General features: G+C 50.2%; 5 protein-coding genes across 5 annotated transcripts; 3 read left to right on the plus strand and 2 right to left on the minus strand.

Annotated features, from left to right (window-relative positions):
• Positions 1-1,644: 1,644 nt before the first annotated feature.
• On the minus strand, positions 1,645-6,160 carry UREG_06018 (nitrogen regulatory protein areA; the record flags this gene model as incomplete). Its single annotated transcript, XM_002585283.1, has 9 exons — positions 1,645-3,507; positions 3,572-3,920; positions 4,040-4,313; positions 4,577-4,697; positions 4,770-5,050; positions 5,468-5,595; positions 5,660-5,795; positions 5,909-6,010; positions 6,091-6,160. The coding sequence occupies 9 exons, from the start codon at positions 6,158-6,160 to the stop codon at positions 1,645-1,647; spliced, it is 3,324 nt and encodes a 1,107-aa protein (XP_002585329.1).
• Positions 6,161-7,272: 1,112 nt separating this feature from the next.
• Positions 7,273-8,288, plus strand: UREG_06019 (uncharacterized protein; the record flags this gene model as incomplete). The annotated part of the gene is made up of 2 exons (XM_002585284.1): positions 7,273-7,287; positions 7,497-8,288. The coding sequence occupies 2 exons, from the start codon at positions 7,273-7,275 to the stop codon at positions 8,286-8,288; spliced, it is 807 nt and encodes a 268-aa protein (XP_002585330.1).
• A 3,979-nt stretch (positions 8,289-12,267) lies between these two features.
• UREG_06020 (uncharacterized protein) lies at positions 12,268-12,955 on the plus strand (the record flags this gene model as incomplete). The annotated part of the gene is made up of 3 exons (XM_002585285.1): positions 12,268-12,391; positions 12,460-12,507; positions 12,717-12,955. 3 exons carry the CDS (start codon positions 12,268-12,270, stop codon positions 12,953-12,955), a joined length of 411 nt encoding a protein of 136 aa, XP_002585331.1.
• A 1,193-nt stretch (positions 12,956-14,148) lies between these two features.
• On the plus strand, positions 14,149-15,471 carry UREG_06021 (uncharacterized protein; the record flags this gene model as incomplete). The annotated part of the gene is made up of 3 exons (XM_002585286.1): positions 14,149-14,275; positions 14,404-14,739; positions 14,798-15,471. The coding sequence occupies 3 exons, from the start codon at positions 14,149-14,151 to the stop codon at positions 15,469-15,471; spliced, it is 1,137 nt and encodes a 378-aa protein (XP_002585332.1).
• A 1,667-nt stretch (positions 15,472-17,138) lies between these two features.
• On the minus strand, positions 17,139-17,666 carry UREG_06022 (uncharacterized protein; the record flags this gene model as incomplete). The annotated part of the gene is made up of 1 exon (XM_002585287.1): positions 17,139-17,666. One exon carries the CDS (start codon positions 17,664-17,666, stop codon positions 17,139-17,141), a length of 528 nt encoding a protein of 175 aa, XP_002585333.1.
• Between the last annotated feature and the right edge of the window lie 872 nt (positions 17,667-18,538).

The raw sequence follows: 18,538 nt of genomic DNA on the forward strand, positions 1-18,538 counted from the left end.
AAATTTGGGAAGAGTGCAGTTGCAGGCGCAGTCAAAATCCCTCGATTATCGCCTGCGCTTTTGCCTTCTCCCCGTCCCTTGCGTTTTCGAGACGTCAATCTCCCCGGGGCGACCCATCTTACTCGTGCTGGCTTCGTATCACCGTAGCCAGGACACAGAGTCCCGGATGCAGCACATCTCTTGCATGCTGGGCGAGTAAAATCACAGACTAAGCAGCGTCGGCGGCATTCCCAGCAATGGCGCTTTGGGGTGTCTTTGCTGCTCATACTCTGTACACTTATTATCAAATTGACTAAAAACGATAATTCAATAAAGACGTTTATGGGTTGTTATGGAGAAAACAGCTGCAAGGAGACGTGGTAACCACATGACTAACAAGTTAGCCAGTTGGTAGTTGGGTGGCTGTACAAATCTCGATATGATGGTATTTCCTTCATCATATAGTCTCCAAAGAATTCATTCTGCTATGAGTCCATTTGCATATGAAGGAAGCTTAAGTTTGATTCTCCCATAACCCTTTCTTGAGGCTGAGTTAAGATGGCCACCATATCATTAACTAACAATGGCATCTGATGATTTGATCACGGAAATTGCAAAACTGTTTCTGGAATACAAACTAGAGAATAGCATGCAATTACTTGTATACTCCAGGTAGCAATAACTTACATTGTCCCTGGTCAACCCTCGTGTACAGCCTAACTTCTCAGGGTAATTACTATTCAGCCAACTGCATAAACAACAGAAAGGTTTGGCCCCCACAGACATTGGCCCAATGTCTTTTGCTCTACTTCTCTGTTAGCAAACAAGAGGCTCTTTGCATGGCTGGTTGGAATCTTTAGTCCAATTAATCAGTTGTTGGCTGCTTCCCATCGTAGCAACTGAACCTTCATCATCATTCTGCAATTAAGACTATCAAAGCTGTAGGCACTAAGCACAGAGGGACACCAAACATTAGAAAGAGACAGAAAGCAAGGGAACTTGAAACTCAGAAGATGCGCACTTCTGCCAGAATGCCCAAACACACGAAATCAAAATGCAGACAATCCATGAAACATAGCAAAAACATGACGGGGGCACTCTGGACAGACGCGGTTGTATCAATCAAGACAAGAGAAAAGGAGTCATTCACAAAACAAAAACCCAGACATTGTCTATAAGCATGGGATGGCAAGGATAGCCTACGCGAGAGTTCCAAGAAGTAGTGTGCAGGCAATATGTAAGGGGATAAGCAGGATATTTAGAGGGAATTTTGAATTGTCAACCCAATAAAACAGATATAGATGAAGTTGGGTATGCACTTCTCCCGCATATCACAAATGTCATCTGAGAGCGTAATAGGATAGGACTCGAACAGATAATGCCACCTCCAGTCCAAAATGCAGAATCTATACTTAGCCATGATGTTAAAATTCGTTGTTAGTGCACCTGCACGGCAAAAGAAGAAAAAATGAAGAATGCCAATCAGACGAGTTCATCTCATTGTTTGCTTGTGTTTTCTTGTCGTGATGGATTCTTCGCATCATCTTGATAAAATAAATGCTAGAAAAATCAATGGTCGTGAAATATCGTAAGAAGAAGCCGTAATAAGAAAATACTCAATCGGTGCAGTATCAATTGGCATGCAGTTGATATATCGGACCGGCATCATAGACTCATAGTAAGCCACTCCCATTCTTGGCTATTGCTTGGAGTTGCGCCTGCGGCAAGGCTATGATGAGCCGGGTCCACAGCGGCAAGCGGGGGTGGTCGGGAATATAGTGGTGCCAGCCTAGATGGCCGATGTGACAGAGTGGGAGTCTTACTGTTTTCTTCTCGGACATCTCGCATTTCTGCCTCAAACGTTGGGCGGGAATGGCTCAAAGGAAGCACGGCCGGCTTCTCGACCCGTCGGATACGTCGCGGCGTAACTTGTACAGGAGCCCGCGCCTGGGCGGCACTGCTTGGTATGGTAGACGGAACGTTGGATGATTTGGGAGGAGCAGCGGCAATGGGAACTACGCCTAGTTTAGTCGAGCCAACTAACTGCGTCGGGTCAGTGTTTGCTGGAATACCGCCGGTGATGGGGGCGGGCGATTCGGCTATATTCATCTTTCCTACTGGATTGGAAGTAGGCTGCTGCACCGACTGTTTTCTCGAGATCTTCTTCGACGTTCTCGTAGCTCCTGCGCTTGTAGTATTATTGCCACCGCCACGGTTGCGTTTCTTTATCACATCTGTCTTCAGAGACAGCGGTCGCACGACACCGTGGAGCTTCAGGAATAATCCACAGGCATTACAAAGCGGCTGGCCCTCCGGGTTGCGTCGCCATAGAGGGGTTGTCTGGGTGAAGCAGTTGGCACACGTGGTGGGCGCGGCTGGTTGGTCGGCAGTTTTGGCAGGCCCAGGGCTTGCTGGGCGAGACGGATTCGCACTACTCATAGCAGATCCTCCAGGTGAGCTTGGAGAAGTGCGTGATTGACTATTATTGCTCCCTTGCTGAAGTAGCTGGGTGGTGTTCGGCGTGGATATTGTTCGAGCAATCTTTTGCCTCCGGGGATCTCGTTCACGATTTCGAATTTCACTCACTGATGCCGCAGATCCATGGCCGCGACCCAAGCTCCCTCCTTCATTCCACTCCTGACTGGTATCTTGGAACTCCGCACCACCTATAGTGACCTGTTTGCGGTGGTGGGGATGGAAATTCGGCATGGAACTAAACTGTGTAGGCCAGTCAATGGTCGAGCTCGAATTAATAGGTTCGGTAATCAGGTGTTCGTGTTGAATTGGGATAGATTTTCCCAGAAACGAAGTTCCACTTTCGTCTTCGTTGTCCGAGTCGCCTCCAAATGTAAACATCTGCCCTCTGTTCCCACGATTGACGTGACCATGAGTTTGTGTAGACGAAAAGTTTTGTTGAGCAAGAACTTGATGTGTATCCATAGATTGCCGCATAGATAAGCCAGCTGAGTGCATGGTGTTTGAAAGGACACTAGCTCCGGTGCCGTAGGGTTGGCCCTGTCCATAGCGATAAGACGGGTTCCCGGGAGCCGAAAGGTTGGATGGTCGGGTCGATTGGAAGCCCCCCATTTGACGCTGGTTCCTCGCGTCAATGGATGCGTGGTCGAAATACATCGAACGCTCAGTATCAAAGGTAAAGTGGGGTGTTGAGACGGTGGATTGATATCCCGAATGCGTAGGCGAAAAAACATCCGCTGAGTTGAGCGAGGATCCAATTGAAGCGTGGTTATACATGTTCTGGAAGGCTGTGTGAGCTAAGAGTGGAGACTCTGCGGGAGAGAATGTAAACGACTGGTTGTATGGGCCTGCGGATGTAATGATCTGGTCGTCAGCGACAGGGAACGTGTCCAAATTCAAGGCCGGAGACATCTGATTGTTAATTGCCAAAGAGGCCTGGCATTGGTCCAGGGAATAGTCCTCCATGGTTGCATCGAAATCAGGATCGTTGGGCATGATTAGGCTATTCACAGGCGGTACTAGTGGAGATGCCTCCGCTGGTCGTTTTCGGGTCTATCTCAAGACATCAGAATCGAAGAATGGCCAAAATGCAAATCTACATTAGGGGCAATCCTACCATTCGTTCATCCACACTGGTTTTCCGAACCCGTCGAGGGACGTAGCCAAATTCGGCATTCCGTCGCTCATCCCGCGGTGCATGCGGGAAGGAGGCCGGCATGATGATGCCAGCGGGCGACCCGTCTTGCTCTTTCGTTTTGATGGGAATAGCGGAAGCAATCGCATGATCATGAGTTAGTTGTCCGACGGGCGGGGAAGGAGACAGCGCTGCAGGTGAGCCAACTGAAGAGACGACGAAGTCATCAATGTTCATCAGGTCCGAGTGGCCCGTGTTCTGGGCCTGAGACGAAATTTGGTTTGGTGATGAGAAGCCTGTTTCAATTTCACGTCTGGGGGTGCGGTCAACACTTGGTGAACGTCAAGGGCCAAAAAACATCAACGCAACTGGGAGTTTGGGGCACCGTAGCAAAAACAATACCATCTTGCTCGAGTGGCCAAACGAAACGCTGGGATGAGCACAACATACCGACTCTGCACTTGCTCCCGTTCGCGGCGTAAGCTCATGGCCATCATACGCCAAGTCAGGTTCTCCATCCGCTGTTGGTTCGGTAGTTGAGATTTTGTTCGACTGTACAGTTTCCATATCTGCGTGGCCAACGGATCCTGCTTCTGCATTTCCTCAGTGTTGTCGAGTCCTCCTTGAGACGCGCCATTATCCCAGTGCGGAAAAACGGACTCCCGCAACACCCCCCCGCGGACGACGTTCTCGTGAAAAGACGACTCCAGCTTGCCGTCGAAGTCTAAACAACTGATCTGATTCCCTTCAATGTCGGCAAGACGGAAGAGCAGTCGTGATTAACCAATTTCGGGGTCCAGCAAGAGGAAAAGCTGGGCCGGTGTGATGGGTTGTTTGCTTTCGGGACAGCCGCTCTGACCGGTCAGAGCGGAGGTTGCCGTCGTCAAGGTGGGAAAGCGGGAAGGATGCGACGAAAAGGGCGGGCTTCAAGCTCAAACCAAGACCGCAGACGAGGAATTACTAATATGATGCCTTGCCAGGTCGCACTGGGTGGTGTGTCAGGCCCGGGACCAACGGATGCGAGGCAAGCTGGATGCGATGAACTTCCCCCACAGAGATGGATTGGTGGTGGAGGATGGCAAATCAGAGGGTCGGTTCTGTCTGGTGCCTGCGCTGCACGGTGAGTAACAGCCCATGTCACCAGCAGGCAGGTCGCAGGCACGGAGGGTGCTCAACTCACCTTGAGTTGAGTGGAGGACAAGGATGCGAAGAGAATTTTCCCTTCGTGCTGAGGCGACGGGATGTCTGGCTGGAGTGCCTTTTCCGGCGGAGAAGCTGGGAAGACAGGATTCGGCTCTTGGATGACGAAAAAGCAGATCGACGACAGGCCAAAACCGCTGGCAATAATAACTGAGCAGCGAGAAACTGGCGGGTTGGACTGGGGCGTGGTGTTGGCCGTCGAGATGAGTCTGACCTTCACGTCGTGCCCGTCCGCCTTTCGTTCTTGTTCGCTCGCCGTCGCTTGGAAGGTCAACGTTGATTCGTCGTTCCGTCACGTACCATTCCCGCTTGGTAATCTACGTTGTATTACCGATACATTACCATCATGATAGCGAGAACTTGGGAGCGAACTCTTTGACAGCACGGAGCAAGTGGGTGTTTTGGTAGTTATGCAGCTCTCTTGATTTTCATTTGAATACGGACTCATCTTCACAAACTGCCCGAGGACTTGCATGGAAAAGCTGCCAACACGGCCCGCTTCGAGGCCCTATCCTTCTCTCCATTTGCCCAGTGATTCGTCCGCTTCGATCATCCTTCGTCCGTCGAAAATCTGTGCAACATAGACGCTGGGCCCGCAAGCCTATCTCTTCCGCCTGTGATGCGACGGCCAGTCTCTCTTTTGGTCTCCTGTCAAGTTGACCCGCCTGCAGTGTGTACCTCGCCGCTCCGTATCGTCGGGTAATCTCGGGGCTAAACTTTCGCGCCTCGAAACATCCCAGGCGGGGAATCCTGCGTTTGGGCGGAACCGGCGTCTGGTTGACTCAAATGCAAGGCACCACCAATATCTGGGCGCAAATACAATGAACCACACCCTTCCCAAAAACGGCCACGAAATACACTGATGCTCACAGTGATACTGCCTCCTCTGCACTCAGAACCAAATTGGATGAAAGTGAAGCATGATGTTCCACGCTTCTGGCTGGTAGAGCAATGATAGTTTCAGCCAGAATGTCCGTGCGTCCGAGAAGCAAGCCATTCGTTCCGCCTGCAAGCTGAAGCAAGGTTGCCGCTCGCCGCTTGCCCGTTGAACACCACCGTTTGTTGAGTCCACTGTCGTCTGGAGTCAGGCATGGGCAGACGGAGCAATAAGACCCTCACTGACGGCCTCTGCTCCTTCAGCAACGCGATCAATACGCCATCCGCTGAAGGGCACATCCAACATTCGGGGACGCTCCTCGGAACATTTAGGAACGGTGTTCCCTGTAGCTTGTATTACCATAGTTACTGTTCTGTCGAATGTAATGATACAGTTCATACGACACAATACATATCATCGTTACCTTGTGGCAGTTCCTCCCTCCCCGGCCCAAGGCAAATAAAAGGTGGAAAGGAGGAAACAAGAAGAGACATGGCTGGTTAGCGGCGGGAGAGTGCTTTTCATCTGTTGGCCCGGCTCTCGCAAGAAAACGGCGCCCCTTGCTCCGTGCTGCATGTGAGGGGCCGTGGGAGTGCCTGAGCAAGTCGTATTTCCCCAAATGAAGGACGAGAGAACCTGGACATTGTGTGCATCTCCCTCATGAAATGAATCTGTGTACGTAACTTAACTGACGGGCTGGACGCAGGCCACGCACACAACCAACGCCTTGAGTAGCATTCTCCCTCTCCATTACTCCCAGCGGCTCTCAGGATGATGGTGATGGTTCGAGTCCTGTTAAAACGACCCACCAAGCTCCACCAGCACAAGCGCCTCTTTGTCGGCTCGCTTTTTATCCCTCATAAGCTTGTCTGAATCAACCGACGCCCGAACAGGTCATTGGCCCGAGGATTTTAAGCTTAATTTAAAGCCTCCTCGCTGATTGTAATTTGTTCCCGCCTTGAGGACAAAGGGAAACCCGGGGTGTTCCGGCTCGCTTCAGAGTGGCGGTGGGCGATGAAGACTGCTTTTGCGTGCGTGTTTTGTGAGAGCGGGCTCACTAACTAATTAACTAGTTACCACGGGCTTTTTCGTGGATTGGCTGCCACAGCCCCGGGTTTCACATGGAGGACGTCTTTTCAGAGCCCGGTCATTTATTGTTCTGTCGAAGTTGAAAATATTAGTGCTGGCAATCCTGCTAACATCCCACGGCGCTGTATTCACACTGAGTCCATCCGTAGTTACCACAGCCTCACAAATTCTCCGGTCATCAACCGTTGAGGACGAGTATATATTTCGAGGCGTTGAAGAACTGAGATAGAGAGTGAAAACAGCGAGACCTTCACTTGCATCCATGGCATCACCGAGTCGAGAACCAAATGTAAACGGGCAGCTCTGGCCCGGGGGTTTCAATAGTGGGACAACATCAGCTTTGAAGCAGGCATCTCGCTGCTGGACAGATCAAGGACTCTGTTCTTGCGACCAGCAGAGCTAGACATGTGCTTCTCTATTTCTCAACGGATAATGTCAACAATTGTATGCAGCTTCCGATAAAGCATGGAATGTGGTGGAAGACCTTCAATGGAGCAGTCCGGCAGTTGGTTGCACCATGAACAGCCACAGGGTGTGTCGGGAGCTGGTGCTGCCCCAAAGTAACATCGAAGCTTAACTGACAACGCCACTTGAGCAACTTGTTGTTGAACAACCACCTGTTGAAACCATTTCGCCTCGGGATTAGCTGCGTAAAGGTCATGCAAGGGACTCGTTCATCAAAATCATTGAGCAGCCGCAGCCTTACAAAAGCTTGTACTGTATATACCATGAAAGTGCTAGCAGCATGACCGTTGTCTGCCATCGTCGCTCGCCCATTCTCCCACCGCCGAGGCTATGGACGGACCAAAGCAACGCGCCCAGGATAACTCGAATAGCAGCGCTCCTTCGCTTATTGACTTGCCCACCGATATCCACGTCCAGCTCGTCTCCTACCTAGATTTCCGCGACCTCCAAATGCTCCGCGCAACCAGCACTTACTTCCGCTCCCTTTTCTCCGAATCGGAAATCACCAAAGCAAGACGTGACTATATACAAGCTCTCCAGCAAAAAGAAGTGGACGAGGTTTTGATGGATCAGGAGCGGAAGCTGAGCGTACAAACCCTTGGTGCGGTTCCGGAAAACAACGAGCCGGACTTGCGACTCACATGCTATACCTGCCTTCGATTGTTGTCCACACAAAATTTTGCGGACACGCAGGTGATGCGACGGCGGAGAAAAGGGCATGCGGACGCCTGGAAGAGATTCTGCAACGAGTGCGCGATTCAGGAAAACAGGTGGGAACCGGGTATAACGCTGAGCTTTCAGCGGCGAACGATGATATATTGCCGGCGTTGTCGTGCCATTAGGCGTGTGCCCGCCAACGAAACCTTGAGAACTTTCGGATTATGCCAGGATTGTTGCGATGACACGGGAATTTCACGATTCGAGAAATCGTACATTTTCGATTGGTACGAGGCCAAAATGTTGATTGATCGCTTTTTCTCAAGGTACAATAGCTCAAGAGTCGTTGTCACGGAAGAAGATTGGCTGCAGCTGGAGAACGAGTTATCAAAACTGGGCCAGCAAACCTGAGGTCAGAACACCACCAGTGCTTGCTGCATTGGCAAATTAGGCAGCCTAGGTCTGCAGAGGATGACTCTTGGCCATCCAACATTGCCATCCCCATTCCGTCAATGGGGTCCCGGGGACTCCGGCCAAGCTGCTTGCTCATCGTCGCTTGAAAGCGAAAGTGAGTGCCCTATCTCGCGATGAGCCATCACTTGCTTTGAAGGCACATGGCAATGGCTTAAAAGGAAACAGTGCGAGGGATGGGCACACAACTCGGGACGTCATAGATGATGGCAAAGAGCCAATATTTCCTGAGAGAAACCCTTCCAAAGCTTGAAAGTGGAAAGCAGCACAGGTGGTGTTGAGCTGAATCGCTGAGTATTCAAGTCTCTGCATCCTATCCATATATTTGGCCTGACCCACGAAGTCGGTTACCGGCCCCTTTAACTGTCTCCAAACTGAGAAGGATCAATTTCAACGCATTGGATTGTAACTGTCAAGGCTCTTATGTACGGAGTACTCCGAAGGTTTGACTGGATTCCAGATGTTGGAGATATTATCCATCTACCAGTGACAGGGTTGCGAGCCTGGTCGGTCCGGTGGACAACCAACACAATTGTCACGGTTAGTGGCATTCCAGATCCCACTGTTAGTACGAAGTAGCCGCAGCTAGCTCGAAGCAGCACAGGGTTGTTCAAACAACCATGGTCATGGATGAATGAAGATACCAGGCTGGACAGTTAGGGCATATACATAGGTGACAAGGATTGTGACCGAGCGATTATGAAAGCCGGACGTAGTGATGAACTGCATCTCACCTCAAGAACCAGGTCGCGGATTGAGACCGAGATGAAAATATTCTTATCAGAAATGGCATCAGAAGCACTGTTTGATCCTCGCAAGTCGGGGATACGGAGAAATTCGAGATCGGACTTCTTCTCAGTCCTTGTTGAACCAACATTCAAAGGAAAAAAGATGATGACTGGCTATGTTTGACATAACCTTGTCTCCCCGAGACGAGATGCGAATGACCGTCGAAAGTCAATCTGGATCGGGCCGCATCTCGAACCCAACAGCGAGTCATCCTTCCCTCGCTTTGCAAGGATATCACCCCCAGAAGCATCGTTGATTGCCAAGTAGATGTTTGTGGCCGGAATATGGGTGCCTTCTCCCAATTGGCACGAGAAAAATTGTCCGGTAGATGAGGACAATAGAGGAACAGTTGGCGCCTGTTTCCTCTTACCCAAGAGCTTGAATGATTTTTTTTCACCCCGGCAATATGACTAGATGTCCCCCTTAGTTATTCTCGGCTATCGGGACATGCTTTGGCCCCGGAAGCTTTGAGTATGCCGAGTTCAAACGCACGGCCACACCCGATGAAAAGCGTTCAGAGCGAATGGTACAATAACTGCGATGATGACGACAGCAACCTTTCGGGATATGTCCCGTTTATGTAACCTCAGATGCAGGTACGCCCGAGTTGCATCAGTGGCTCCATACAGGGCCTGGACATACCCATGCCAAATTATTACTCCAAGGAAGAATGACGATCGAACACACTAAGATCTCCCCGGTGTTCGCAAATATTGAGCATTATTTAATCGCGCACTGTTTGGAATAAACGAGGGTTGCGGATCTTCAAAAAGGGGTCGAGTCGGCCCTACATGCGTTGATGGTTCCGATTTCTTCGCTTCAGGGCAAGGAGTATGGATAAAACTTATTATATTATCAATAATTGCATTGAATATGAGCAGGATTGTGCGATCAATCAACTTGGCCCGGCGACTCTGCATGGGCAAGGGTCAGGATATCGAAATATTCGCTCCCTTCAAAGTCCGGCATCCTTGACATGTGCAAATCAAATCCAGTTGATGACGACTTCAAGCTCCAGGCAGATCGGCCCTTATAGTAGCTTTGAGGGAATAGTTGCTGGCCTTTCTTGACTTCTATATCCTGTACGGTAAAAAGGCCGACGAGAAACGAAGATGCGAAGCCAGGGTTTGGAGAAACCCCGCCCAATGAGGGTCCTCTTGGCGTTGCGTTGAGGTGCGGATTGTCTTTGACAGCGGAACTCCATCAGAAAAAGGAGGCTAGGAGAAGAAAATCGTCATTTCGATTTCCTGCGGGTTTTGTCATTATTCTGTGCACTTGCAAGCACATCATACTATGTGCCTGGTGACAGCTTCTATCAGATGAGCCTTGCTCAGGGCTTCAGTGCAAACACCGCTCTCAGACTCCAAGATTGAAACACCTCTTCGTCTTTTGATACCCATAGGGATTGACAATTGAACATTGTTTATTCCATAAACATATGTCTTCCGAAAGATCATTGACAAAGTCTGTGGGAACGCTTTAGAGATGTGAGAAATAAACATATTCCAGGAAATTGCATCACAGGGTCCTTTCAGATTCTTTCATCAATGAATTTCTTGCGAGCTGTGTCGATGACTAGATAGCATTGGAATCTGACCCCCTTGAGGCCTCAGCCTATCTGTTGACGTTTTCGTATTCCATTCATAGACAATTGGTATCGGGGAAAGAGAACAGTGGATGCAACCACCATGACATATGATGGCACAGGATGTGATTTCGCAAGCATGTGAAAGAGTGGATGCTGCGCTTCAACGTGCTAGGCCTTCCGGTTTCGCTGCGAAGATGAGGCGGATAAATACAAGATTCGTCCTCCTCTAAACGACGTGACAAGAGAATGTTGCCGAGTCACCAATTGGCATGGATTCTTCAAAAGTGCCAACAATTTTGTGACGACGTATTGCTATTTATATAACTAGTTACTAGGCCAGGGTCAAGGAACCCCTTGGTAGTTAAAATCCCGGGGAGTCTTGGACAGCCTTAAGCCTTGAAATTTGAGCTTGAACCTGGAGCCAGGCTCGCGAAAGAGCCACGGTCGGTTCCGACTGCAGGTGTGATGAAACGTGCCAGAGTCGGGGATCATGACTACTCGGTAACCCTCTGCGTGGTCCTAGTTGACAGCAACGTCTTCATCCGGCTGACAGGGTGGAGGCCGAGACGATCCCTTAATTTAACAGGCGATGGTCAAAGCGCACACCCTATGGAGGGCTTTGAACACAGAACGATGAGATGATGGCGAGGCCGTTGTGTTCGCGCCAGTCTGAGATGAAGCTTAGCCCAGAATAGAAGCTCAGGGCGCCGCGGTGGACTCCACTGGCATCCAGCAGTGAATTCTGTTCCCAAGCGGAGTTGCTGTTTGACGAAATAAGTTTGTGTGGGGGAAGAGGCCCGTGGTCGAGCAGGGATGCGGATGCGAGGCAGTGTCGTCTCAGGTTGCGTGGCGTGGATCTAACGAGCTTGGCATCCACGAAACATTCAATTTTAAAACGTCGTTCAGTCCAACGATAACTACATACCATCTTTGGCCGTGCAGATCCTGTCGTCCTGAGCGGTTAAAGACCGCAGCGGAGACCCCGAAGAGGGGAAGAGAAGCAAAGGCACTCTCGCCAGGTTCGCTTGCTTGGTGCATTTGGAGATGTTTCGCCCTGGGGACTGGGCACGGTGCTCCGGTGAAGAATGAGATCTGAGGAAGGATTGTCGGTGGATGGATGTAGAATGGACTGCAAATCATGGACGAGTCCAGCTCATTGAACCAGTCTGGAGTGGGCTGGAGGGGATTTGGCTTCACTTGGCATGCAGGTGGCTTGCATGTCCGAAAATTGTCTGTTGTTATCAATTTCGCATACGATCTCAACCTCGGAAACGATGCTCCGGATGGATCGCATGGCGTTTTCAACCATGTGTCTTTTCGCTCGGCTCAAGGGGTATATTTTGGGGAATACAGTCTTCAGGTCTGCTCGCGCCCCTCTATTGGTTCGCTGCCAGAAGGCCGTGGGCTCAGGGGAAGGAAACGGAACAAGATCGCGTCCACCCGATTTCCCTCAATCATGATGACCAAATTTGATAGTGCAGTCTCGACTCTTCGGAGGACTCCGTAGGCGCGGCAATATTGAGATAGCGGCTGACTGCCACCATGATTGGCTTTGGTTTCCACGGGTCAGGCACGGCAGTTCCGGCGCTTGTCATGAATAATAGGTCACAGTCCCAGGTGCTCTGGCGCGTCTTGCTCTGCGACCTGGGGGTGGAACTGGATGCAGGTGCTCTCCAATCGGGCAGCCTGCTCTCCCCCTCAGTTGGGAAAAGGACTTGAATTCCTTGACTTCAGGACGTTTCTTTTTCATGCACACGGCAGAATCTAAAAATGCGCAGCACAGTGCGTTTCGTCCCTGCCAGGGCTCGCGGTCGATTTCCATTCAGATACGGAGCAGTCTCCGGCCAATGTAGGCTTAGTCATCCACTGCGAGAGTTTGCTTGGCAACAGGAAGATGGTCTTACGGTAATGTTTCGAGGGCCGGGGGCGTGGAGCGGTGTCCACTGGCGGGTGCGGCTGTAATAAACGGTCATGCGTGTGACCGCTAGCAGGTCGCTGGGCGAGCGGACAGTCATCCTTTGCCCGTTTAGGCGCTCTTAACCACACATCCTGCCTCAAGCCACCGTCCCAGATCCAAAACGTTTCATCTCCTCCATGCATTGACAACGCTGTCAGCACAGCTTCTCCACAAACACGGACGAGCGGCTGTCACGAACATGAGAAGAAAAGCAACCAACGCGAAAAAGAACTGGAAGCGGAACACAAATGGGAGCATGGCACTGCGCGTTGAAAATAAATAAAAATTTAATAAAAAGACGCACTTATTTTAGTCGAAGTCCAGGGATGTTGACTGAGGACTCCAGACCCTTGATCGTTCTTCGAGATGTTAATTAATGATCTTCCTAGAGCGCGGCCTCGAAAGGCTTTGGAACCGTGGAACTCCGTGAAAGCTTGTGAAGAGTGGCCGTGGGGAACCTCCAAAAAGCTCGAGTAAGGTACTGTACATCGAGCGACATCTCAATGCGTCTCCCAAGACTAATTACTGTGTTCTTGTAACAGAGTACATCTCGCAAAGACGAACTTCTTCAACACTGATGTGGCTTTTTGCTGATCACCTCTGTTAGGCCCCATCTACTCGATGGCCCAGAACCCTCTCACTTCGGTTGACCACCGTTGCTCCATAACTAACTTCCATGATCTGGTCGAGCGCCCAATGGCAGCATTGACGGCCTTTAATTTCTTTTCGGCCTTTCGTGGCGCTGTGGTTCGTGAGTGGAGAGTGGTCCGCTCACTGAAAACCAGAAATAGTTGCCCTAATGATTTGCGGGTGGATGGTCTTTTGGGTTAGACTACCTGTCTGATGGGCCATTAATCTTGCATCTAATAATATGCCCTGAGGTTGTGGCAGCTCTTGGTTACGCACACCACAGGAGCAAGCAAAAAGTCTTGGGCGTTTCACCCCACGGCTAGCTTGGGTGATATTTTTCGTTTCTAAATTGCGGACCGGGGCCCTTCTTCTTTTTTTTTTTCTTTTATTTTTCGCTCGGTTCCTCTTTCATCTCCTCCCCTCAGTCCTCATAAGCAATTCGCATGAATTGGCTTCGTATTTGGGCTCCTGCTTTTCTCATTCCATCCTGGCTTCCTGGGCTATAATCGACCCGTGGTCACCCCTTTCCCTCTTCGAAACCTCTCAAAGACCACACAACCTGGACCATAAATTTGGATGATCCTATCTCGTGGTCTCTGATGCTCGTTCGTTCATAGACCTTGGGGGCGGGCTGCTTGTGGCGCGGAGAACTGCAGCCTTGGGTCATTTTGGGCATGGCATTAAACTCTGATAACCTCAGCAAAAGACTCCCCTCCCTATCGCATGGAGCCACAAAACACTGAGATCCCCCATCCGCATCAGTCACCGCGAATCGACAATAGATCTTTGTTCTTTGCTGCATTTCAGAGCGTGCGATCAACGAGGGGGAACTATGCATGGAGGCACCCAACGACTTCATATCACAGGAATCTCCCCAGGGCTTGGCAATGGAGGGCTCAGCGGGTGTTGCTGCGGACAAGAAACGAAACAAACTTGGATACCATAGAACTTCCGTCGCATGCGGTAAGCATATTATCTCCGTTCAATCAAGATGTGCTGCCGAATGATCCCGGGCCGAATTCACGATGACCTTTTGCTTCTGGTTTGGCGTCGCTTCGGGACCTTGCTGACGCTTCCTGATTTCTTTCAAGTCCACTGCAGAAGAAGGAAAATCCGGTGCTTACTCGCCCCCGATGACCCCCAGGGACGGTGTGAGAACTGCATTAGGCTGAAAAAGGAATGCCATTTCTATCCCGTGGATCAACAGCCACCTGTTGAGAAGAGGAGCCGCGCAGGGTCCAAAGCTGAACCCCCGACTCCGGACGCGTCCATTGTCACCACTCCCACCCTTCTCGGCCGCGGGCCGATGATGGAGCCAAAAGACTCTTATTTCCCTTATCCTTCAATGCCGGTGAATGAGACTCCCGAAATGGCGACTTTCAACCCAGGCTCTTATGGGACATCGACGATGTCGCCCTACTCACCAGGTTTGTTTCGCATTATTCGCCATCCCCTTAAGGCTTGCATTAATCAACTTGCGTCTAGACCCTACCACGGCTCTCGGTGCAGTACAGCCTCTAGCTCAACCATCAGCATGGGAAACGCCCTCTCTTTACGATCAACAGCTTTCTGGTGTCCCTCCCACAATTCAAACTAGCCCACCTGCAGGGGCCATCTGGGACCAAAACACACCGATGACGGCCACCATTTCTTCGCTACCCGCCATGAGTTCTACTGTGAATCCCGTCGGTCTTGTTCCTGGGAACAATACGTTTGGTATTGTGACGGATGGGTCCCCCTGGAACCTACAATCCAGCGCAACTATGCCAATTTCAAGCCCGGAAGTCACCACTCCAGGATATGCCGGTCAATTGCATGCTCCGTTGGCCTCAGAATTTAAACCGCCGATTGGAAACGCTTCCCGGCTATATCCAGTCCCGATGAGCGCGCCTGTCACAGTACTTCAACCGCCTACTCTTCCTGTTTCATATGACATTCAGCAACAAACCCTGGCGTATAATAGCTGGGGCGCCATCAACGGGCCTGACATTTCCACCTCCAGCCAGCCCATTGTGACAGGAATTCCAGACCCGATGGCGCCATGGTACGCAGCAGGCGACCCAGTGCAGTACGCTCATATTAAACAGGAGGTACCGATGGTGACGAGCCCGCTACAACCTTTCGATCCTGGCGTTCCGCATCCAATGCAAAAACCATAAGTCCGTTCTTTTGACATGCAATGATCAGCTTCTCTTTTCCGTCACATTTTTGATGGTCGGTTTCGCATTCAAATCCTTGACTGAGGCACCCTATTCTCCGTGTTTTCACTGCCCTTCGGGGCCGTTCTCCATATTCTCTTCCATATTAACCCCGGAAAGAATTGCTTATGGTGCATTATACATTTTTACCATGGTGTTGGTTTATCCCTATTAGCAGGGCGTAGATAAAAAGACAAAGGGGCATCAATTGTTTTCTATGGTTTCTTCATGTTTCAACTTTTACGGCTTTCAAGCATTTGGGTTTGCCAGCGACTACTACATTCTTTTCACATTCTTTTCCACATTGCAGGCAAAGTTCATATATACCCTTTTTGAATTTTTGGCTACGGCATTACGACTGATGTGCTCCGAGAGTAACGATCTGATTTGGGAATGTTCTCCGTGAGAATTTCCTCTCCTTTCCTCCATTTTTCTCTTTTTCTTTTATTTTCTTTATTTTTTTGTTCTTTTTTGTGGCTGATTTTTGTTTTCACCTGCCAGTTGGTTCTGGTTATTCTTTTTCGGGGGACTTTTACCTCTCTTTGATCCCTTTCATTGGTGTATTTCTTCACCTTTGAACTTTTGTCATTTGAAGGAGATGTTGAAAATGTGACTAGCAACCTCGCAACACAATCACAGCTGGCATACTTCTATCATTGTCAACCCGCTGAGGACGATCCGATCTGACTTACTCCCCTGACTGATCTTTTCAATTCAATTTCCCTTTATAAGTCGTTTCTACCATCTCTTTCGCTGGCTTCTTCGTATCTTGGTTTTCGGTTACCTGGTTGGTTGGATCGACTCGCAAACAATTCTGGTTGCCGTGTTTCTGGTCCTCTTTCCCTCTTCTTGCTCTTTTGGTTTAACCCCAAATCCAGTCCTGCTGGCATACACACACATAGGCAACATGCACAGTGCTTCCTAGATAATCCCATGATCACCCCCTGAGATAAGGTGTGGTATACAAGGGACATTTCTATTTCCTTGGCTATATCTTTTTTACCTGTTGGACATGGTGTGACGTATTTATCAACGGAGATTGAAAGACAATGAAGTAGGAATTCCATGGAGAGCGACGGGCGGATGAATAGTATCACACTCCCAAAACCTTCTTTGGAATCTGGAATATACATGTAAAGCCATTTTGCACACCTTTCCTCCCTTACAATCCACTCATAATCGCATATTATCCTTCAAAGCGGTCAGATAACTACTTGTCCCCATTTCAAAACAGGCTTGGACAGCAACGAATCCTTGCACACTGGCGTCTTGGCAAACATGCCCGAATTTATGCGACACTCCCTGAATCCTTCGCTTGACGACCGCTTCCTGGGATCATTTCGGAAAAATCAAATCTTGGACGTGGTTTCGACCCTGAAAGGAAAGACGGTGATTTGATTAGTTTCTTATGCACAGCAAATTCTTTGATTTTGGGAGGCTTGCTACAATCTTCTTGGAGGTTGTTTTTGTCTCTGCGGTAGTTATATGCAGAAGTACAAAAGGTCAGGCATGATAGAGAGACCACGGGGATGGAAGGTCAGACAGAGAGGGTGTAATTTGGGCAGCAAATTCACTTCCCCCGCGTTTGAACCTCCAACCTCCTTGTTGAACAAAACTTTTATTGTTTCTTACATGTGTTCGTGGAAAAAGGCCAACGCCGTTTTATAACCATTCTCATATTCCTTTTTCACTTCGGGGTTGGATAGATCCCCCCTGGCCGCCATCCATCCATGAATTTGCGTTGACCACGTTTCTACGTGATTTGGCACTTTGAGGTTCTCCTTGTATTTCAACACCGTGTCGGCATCTTCATCCATCGATGCTAGCATAGCCATCGGAATGGTCACGCTCTCCGCGTCTTTGGGATCAACCATCGCAGGATGACACTGCACGGCGGCCTTGAAAGGGGTATCCTTGCCCGAAGCCAGGGAGGCAATTTTTCCGCCCCAGCAGTATCCCATGATCCCCCAGGATTTAAAGCCCGAGCCGCCCGGGGCCAGCTTGTTAGCTTCTTCGAGCACACGGGGAATGCGGGGGAGAGTGTTTGGTGGAGGGGCTTTGGTTTGGAAAAACTCGCCAAGCTTTTGCTTTTGTTCGTCGGTTTGCGGAGGGTACCAAGAGATGTCGGCAGGGGCGCCATCGAAGAAGTCAGGCATGAAGACGCGATATTGGCGGTCAGGGTCGGATGTGGAGACGATGTCCGCTCCCTGAAGAGTTTGCGGGAAGAAGCCGAAGATATCTGTGCAGTAATTCGAAACGTTGGCTGGAAACTCATAGAGTCAAGACGTGGGGAATGAAGAACTCACCATAGACGACGAGGATGGCTTCCTGAGCACTTTCAGGTCCTGTAACATCTACTCCCCGTCAGCCCCAATTACCCGGGTTCCAAAAGATGCCATCAGAGAGGGCAATACATGTTTTCATCCCATCGAGGGTGATGTATCGCCCCTTGGTCTCATACCCAGCCGAAACTACAGGCGGGATGCTAGAGCAACCAGTTTATCAGCGGGACAATTCGCAGCCAATTGTTTTTCCAAGTAACCCTCGGGGAGAGACTCACGAGCAACAAGCCTTGCTATACTGGGCCATGTCTACCGCGCCACAGCTGTATGCAGGTAAACTCGCAGCAAAAGGTCGATTCTAGATGGATCTTGATGCTGGGGAGCGGGTCTCAGCAGTCTGGAGCAAGGTGGAATTGGATGATAGCGAAGGGGACGACACCGCATAGGACTTGACCGGTGATAGACGTACCGCGGACGATTGTTTCTGAAGGGAGACTGTGCTCTCCGAAGTGCTCTGTTGGGATTGCTGGTTGCGTTGGCGAAGCGGACTTGAAGGGAGGGGTTTTGGCGGGGTTCTGGAGTGGAGGGCTTTCGTCACCGTCAGTCAGCAGAAAGTCCTCGGTCACCGAGGTGTTGACGACACACAATCACCACGACCTCGAACGGATGAGAGACGGCGAACGTGGAATGCTCCTTTGATTCTCAATCTTGCCCTGGTCTGAAACAGGCGAGGACTAGCACTGAAT

The sequence above is a fragment of the Uncinocarpus reesii genome, genomic scaffold (genome assembly GCF_000003515.1).
Source record: "Uncinocarpus reesii 1704 scaffold_3 genomic scaffold, whole genome shotgun sequence".
Lineage (NCBI taxonomy): Eukaryota > Fungi > Ascomycota > Eurotiomycetes > Onygenales > Onygenaceae > Uncinocarpus > Uncinocarpus reesii.